Source organism: Octodon degus, unplaced genomic scaffold, assembly GCF_000260255.1.
Source record: "Octodon degus isolate 3935 unplaced genomic scaffold, OctDeg1.0 scaffold00138, whole genome shotgun sequence".
Classification (NCBI taxonomy): domain Eukaryota; kingdom Metazoa; phylum Chordata; class Mammalia; order Rodentia; family Octodontidae; genus Octodon; species Octodon degus.
The window spans coordinates 2,119,308-2,125,589 of NW_004524714.1; the positions used below are offsets into that span (position 1 = coordinate 2,119,308).

General features: G+C 51.0%; 1 protein-coding gene across 2 annotated transcripts in view; it reads right to left on the reverse strand.

Moving 5' to 3' along the window:
* Positions 1-6,282, reverse strand: part of Slc25a25 (solute carrier family 25 member 25) — a 43,437-nt gene that overhangs the window by 12,712 nt on the left and 24,443 nt on the right. The window contains exon 1 of one of the 2 annotated variants that reach the window (XM_004641531.2): positions 4,133-4,672. The exons of the other annotated variant lie outside the window; for it this stretch is intronic. Coding sequence (XP_004641588.2) covers positions 4,133-4,471 — 339 coding nt within the window. The 5' untranslated portion in view covers positions 4,472-4,672. Of the gene's footprint in view, positions 1-4,132; positions 4,673-6,282 lie in introns of those variants that run through there. 2 annotated transcript variants of the gene reach the window in all.

Consider the following 6,282-nt stretch of genomic DNA (forward strand, 5'->3'; position numbering starts at 1 on the left):
TTTTGCGGAACCGGGGATTGAACTCAGGCCCTTGCACTTGCCAGGGAAGCGATTATTCCACTGAGCCATCTCCCCGGCCCTGTATCCCCTTTTTTTGTAAAATAATTTTTCTAAAAAGTTACACAGTGGGGGCTGGGAAGATAGCTCAGCTGTCTAAACACCTGACCAGCAAGCACAAGGATGTGGGCTTGATCTCTGGTACCACATACTGTGCTAACCCCCAAACCCCAGGCGTGCCCTGCCTGCCACCAAACCCAGATGTAGTGGCACATGCCTATAATCCCAGCACTGGGGAGGCTGAGACAGAAGAAGCACTATGAATCTGAGCTGCATAGCAAGACCCTGTACCAAATAAAGATTTTTTTTTTTAAAGTAACACAGTGGGCCTGGGAGATAACTCAGCGACATAAATGCCTACCTGGCAAGCTCAAGGCCCCAAGTTCAATCCCAAATTGCATCAAAAAAAAAAAAAAAAAAGGTGACACAGATCCATTTTAAGGAAGACCGCATTTATTCCAATATAAAATGGCAACATTTTGCCTGGATAAGTTGCTTAACTTGAGATGTTCATTTCCTGACAAAAGCATTGTACACAATTTTATTAAGCATAATTGTACCATTGAAGTTTATGGTATACATATAAAACAAATTTGGGAAGAGATTTGAAAACAATAATAGCGAAATCAGGCCAGGCATGATGATACATGCCTAAAGTCCCTGCACTTGGACAGCTGAGGCAGGAAGATCACCAAGAGTTCAAAGCCAACCTGGACCACACTGTGGGACATTGCCTCAAAAAGAGACAAGAGAAAGAATGGATAAAATCTATGCTCTCTATTGCAAAGGGAAAGTACTAAGTATTACCAAATAGGCACAACTGTTTTCTTACAAAAGAAAAAATGAACTGTTCCGGACCATAACAATACTTCTTAATCTGTCCAGCAGTTTCGGGAATCCTGGAAAAGTTCTCCAAAATGTTCAGCATGTGCCCATCAACACATTATCTTACAATGCTAACATCAATCCTAGTCCCACATTTGTGTTTTGGTTTTTGTTTTTGCCACTGTGACTGAGATCCACAGAATGTCGTCACTGGGTGAAACTAAACTGATGTTTGCTTATTGAAACTCTGCACCCCCCACCTTTCCCAGGATATTCAGAACTCCACCTCCACAAGGAACTGGGGTTGCTTCCCAGACGCCCTCTCCAGGCACCTAGAGTCCCAGGCGATTGCATCACCCTGGGGCCTCAATATAGTGGGGCTCAGGGCAGTCCGAGCAGTCAGCACACCCTTTAACTCTGAGCCCTTCACAGAGCCTGGAGATGGCCAGGCTCAGGCTCACACCGAGGCTGGGCTCCTGTGACAAGGGAGATGGCTCAGTAGAATAAGCGCTTGCCTGGCAAGCGCAAGGGCTGGACTTCAATCCCCGGTTCCGAAGGGGGAAAAAATTCACTTAAAATTTAGCACCCAAAACCAATGCTGCCACTAGGAGACTGCAGAGTCAGGTTCCCAAAGGAGCAGCTACGCCTCCCACTGGAGGGAGGAGGGATGCGGGAAAGTGTAACCTGGGCCTTAGCTAAACACAAGCACCACCTCTGGGTCACAGCTTCTGACCCGTCCACAAGGACACAATGCAGGGGCACCAAGCACGCGCTTAGGTTCCAATCCTGACGTGGTACCCAGCGCGTGGCTCCACACTGCCTATGATCTCCTCTGCTCTCTTTATTGCTACCCAGGTCTATTTGTTTCCGCTCCTCTGACGTCCATTGCCTGTGCCTAGCATTCACAAACAATTACAGGTCACTACCCCTCCGAATTTAGTGGCATCAGACTTTTTTCACCTGTGAAGGAACAGGTCCTCCCACGAGCATCTCTTCACCCCTTGCAGGCAGATCAGCTTTCCTTATCCTACCACACCCCTCCCAGCAGGTACTTCCTGTTAGGGCCGGAATACAATGAGTAAGAACAGGGAGGGCCGATCTCTTCGGAAGCCGCAGCATTAGGTGAGAACTCGCACCCCCACCCCATGACTGACTCAAAGCCAGCCAGAAACATTAGTCGGCCAAGAGGCCTGGCAAGCCCCACCCACCCCGAAGGCTCTCCACTCTCATTGGCTGCTGTGGCAGCAGCGTCATTTGATGACCAGGTTACCATGACAGCCCAGTACAGCCGGTTTCCAACGAGACCTGCCTACACTTGGCAATTACAGTACACACATAATGAGCGAAACGCTCGGAGCTTCCAGGACGACAGCCCCTCAGGATCAGCAAGCTCCTGCGCCACGAGGGCCCCTCCCACCCCGGGCTAAATGGCTCCCTTCCCTGCTGCGGATTAGCTGGAAGCCAAAGATAAAGGGCAAAACTGGCACGGTTCCTAGAAGAAAAGCCTCTGGGAACCCGGCTCACAGAGAGACACGCTTACCCGGGGGAACTGCGACAGAACGAAATGAAGTAGGGCTGCTACCACCAAAGAGCCTGAGAAGTCCGGAACTTCTCCCTCCCGCGTCCAAGAACTCCGGAGGCCTCTTGCTGAGAGAGGGGGGCACACCAGCCTCGGGGACAGGATCTCCCAGGCAGGCGCTCACGCGGCGCAAATGCTCCGAATGCTCCACGCTCCCTTTACCCTTTTCAAGGGGTCTACCTGCCCACCTGGGCGCTCTCTAGCCTTCAAACCAACCCCGCTGCTCCACTGCCTCTGCGCGTCCTGCGCCCCACGCAAGGAGCTAAGCGATGGCCCTGGGGGAACCGAGCCAGGAGGAGGTGCGGGTCCCTGGGTTCCGCAGGCCAGGAACTAGACTGTTCGGAACAGAAAGTCCCATTCAAGGCCACCCTTGAGGGGAGCTGGCAAAGGGGGGTCCGTGTAAGCCTGGTAAATGGAGCAGTTAATTATTAAGGGTTTTTTTAAGTTTTTTTTTTTTTTTTTTTTTTTTTTTTGTAAAGGCTGCCAGCTAATCCATCAGGGCTGTAAGTAAGCTGGGCTGTAGACAGAACTTCCTCATTAAAACTAGCCCCACTGCCACTTCTGACGGTGTCTAAAACAGGTGAAAGTGACACTCAAACAAGTGAAAGTGACACTCAAAGCACGTTAAGCACACCTATGTCAGATTCTCAGATATGACAGAGACCCTGATGGACACGAACAATGTCAACACCCACTGAGCTGCTAAAGTTGTCACAGTAAAAATCGCTCTCTAGTAAATAGGTGCTCGTTTATTTCTTAAATGTAGGCGTTACACCTGGGGCACCTTGAGTGTACCAAAACCAGGACAGATAGAATCTCTGACCCTCTTCTGACTGAGCGAGGAGAAAAGATTTGAAATAACCAAAGCTCAGGAAGTGATCTACCCAGAACGCAACGAGTCCGGTTCAACCAGCGGTCTTACAGGCATGGAGGCTGGAGTGGAAACATTCCAGCCTGACCGAGGGTTTGATCTCAGCTGCCCTCAATTACCTGAGCAAAGTCCTGACCCTTTCTGTACCTCAGGCTCCTCATCTACAAAACGGAAGTACTATAACTCACCTTGGCTCCTGTGAGGCCCGGATGTGACAGCCATGCTTGGGGGTCACCAGGGACAAAGAGCCCTGGCACTCAGCTGACCCTGAGTAGGACTCTATCCTCTCTGGGAACCCAACCCCATCCCCTCAGACTCTTCCCCTGGGACCTAAAAGTAAAGAGTGTCCCACCGAGGCAAGGGGAGTGTGACCTTCACTATACCCACAAATACTGTCCCCAGCTCTGGGACACTAGATTGGACCTCCATGGTGTACTCCATTGCCCTCTGGACCTGGGTTCTCTGGATAGCTCAGATAAGCCATCACTTTGCTTTAGTTTGTCCTTTACTTTCAAATGGCTTTGAGCCAGCAAACTGACAAACCCTAAGGCAAATCTATTGAAGTTGCCTTTCCTTTCCCCTCTGTGGCACTGCGCAGTCCCTCGGGGTAAGAAAAGAAAGCTTTCTCAGTGGCCTTGGGGGATTCGGGCTAAATCTGTGGGCTCCTGTTCACTGCTTGACACATCTCTGACCCCCACTACCAAAATGATTTTTTAAAGTAATTCCTCCCTTTCTTCCCACCTTAGCTTTTTTCCTCCAGGGAAGAAACCGATCCCACTCCGGCCCCTCCGCGCTGTTACCTTAGGAAACTGCTCTGCCGGTCCAACCACCAGCAAGATGGTGGGTCTCTTTTCCGGGACTTCAGCCCTTCCATCCTGTTTGCCCAAAAAGCTTGACATCTGTTCTCCCTGGGTGCCTCTGACTCCGTGATCCGAGCCCTCTCTGGTGCCCTGGCACCCAGCTCTGGGGAGGAAGCCAGACAGAAAATGCCCCAGCACCTGCAGCATCCCGGGGTCCTCCCAATGCCTCCAGTGGTGGCTGCTGGCTTCGGAGGAATGTGACCACAGTCCCAAGGGTTTCTGCCCGCACAGTTGCCTGGCCAACCGGCTTGGGGAACGCTCAGGCTGGGAGCGTCGCATACAAGGGCTCTTTCCTATTGCTTCAAATTCGCTCACGCTGCCGTCGTGCCTGGCCTGAGAAGTACCTGGCTCTGACTGTGTCTGGCTGCGGGTAATAAAGAGTCTTCAGGGCTCTTCAGAAAACACACTTCAGCAGGTGGCCGGGAAGCAAAGGTTTGACTTTTTGTTTTTTAAAGCAAAAAGCGATATCCAAGCAGACCTCTACAGAGGCAGACGCAACTTGGGAGCTCCCAGTCATTCAGCTGTCCTCGCTCATCATCCAGCGCAGCGCACAGCATCCAGCCTGCATTCTCACTGCAGCAGGGCCCAACCAATCCGATGCGCCGACACTACCAAGTTCATCATCCCGACCGCAGAAACCCTCCAATCACACGCGGCGATCCCTGCCTGCAGCCGGGGGAGTCAGCAGGGAGGTGCAGCCCCAGCTCCACATAGGCTCAGCTGGCAGAACCCGCAGGAGCCGGCTCACTGCTGCGGCAACTTCCTGCTCCCCACCGGCCCAGCTTCCTGAATAGTGGACACCAAGTTTAACGTGATCCTCAACCCTTGACAACACCTTTTTTTGGCGATTGTTTTATGAAACAGAGTATCGCTATATATTCCAGGCTGGCCTTGCTCTCCCTGGGTAGCCCAAGCTGGGTCTGAACTCACTTCTATCCTCTTGCCTCAGCTACCTGAGGGAAGGGATTACAGGTGTGTGCACACACCCAAGTCTTCCCAACACTTCCCAAGGCAGCACTGCCCCGTCCAGTATCCTGAGACCAGCACACAGCAGAACACTGCTATATCACAGCTACTTCTCTCGGGTCTCCCTCTAGACTGGCAGCTGCTTGGGGACAGGGACCAATGCCCAACCGGCACGCCCCCTGCTCCCATGAACCTGGCACAGATGAACCCCATAGACTGAGTAAATACAGTTTCCCAAAAAAATATGCAGTCATGTCATCTTCTAGAACATCGTCTTAACTTTTTTTTGGAGGGGGAGGGGCGCTCAGCCCACCCTGGGGCAGAGCTGGCACAGCGCGCGTGATGCTGGGGATCGGGGATGGAACAGGTCCCTGTGCTTGCCTAAACTTGTCTAAGCAGGCACTTTAGACCTCTGAGCTATCTCTCGAGCCGTCTTAACTCTTTAAGCCCTGAATTCCAGCCTGAGTTGCTTGAGACTTTTTTTTTTTTTTTAATTACTGGGGTTTTTGTTGTTGTTGTTGTTTCCTGGTACTGGGAATCAAACAACCTTGCGCTTGCTAGGCAGGCGCTGTGCAGCTGAGCTAAATCCCTGGCCTGACTCCATTTCCTGGCGCACCATCGGCCCCAATCTCTCAGGTCCACCTGAAAAGCTCTCCTGAAACAAGCGCTTATCATGCATGCAGCCAATTTGTGCATTGGGAACAGCTGTGCGTGGCTGTAGCCCACGAATTCTGCACGGACTCCCAACCTCCTACAGGTGGGCTTCACAAAGCTTCCATTAAATCAAGCACTATCTGAAGAGTTATGAGTGACAAAAAATGATAATAGTTAAAAATGACAGGCAGGGCATGATGGCACATACCTGTAATCCCAGAACTTTGGAGGCTGAGGCAGAAGAATCACCGCAAGTTTGAGGCCAGCCGGGACTACAAAGTGAGTTCAAGGCCAGCCTAAACTGCCTAACGAGACCTGTCTAAAATAAGAGAAAAAAAAAAAAAAAACACAAAATTGACCAAAAAACTGCAGGCATTACAATTTAGAAAATGTCCCTTTATTTTACATGAGGTATACGAAGTATGTCTGTTCCAACGCGTGTTAAATGATGACGATTCATGTGACACAAC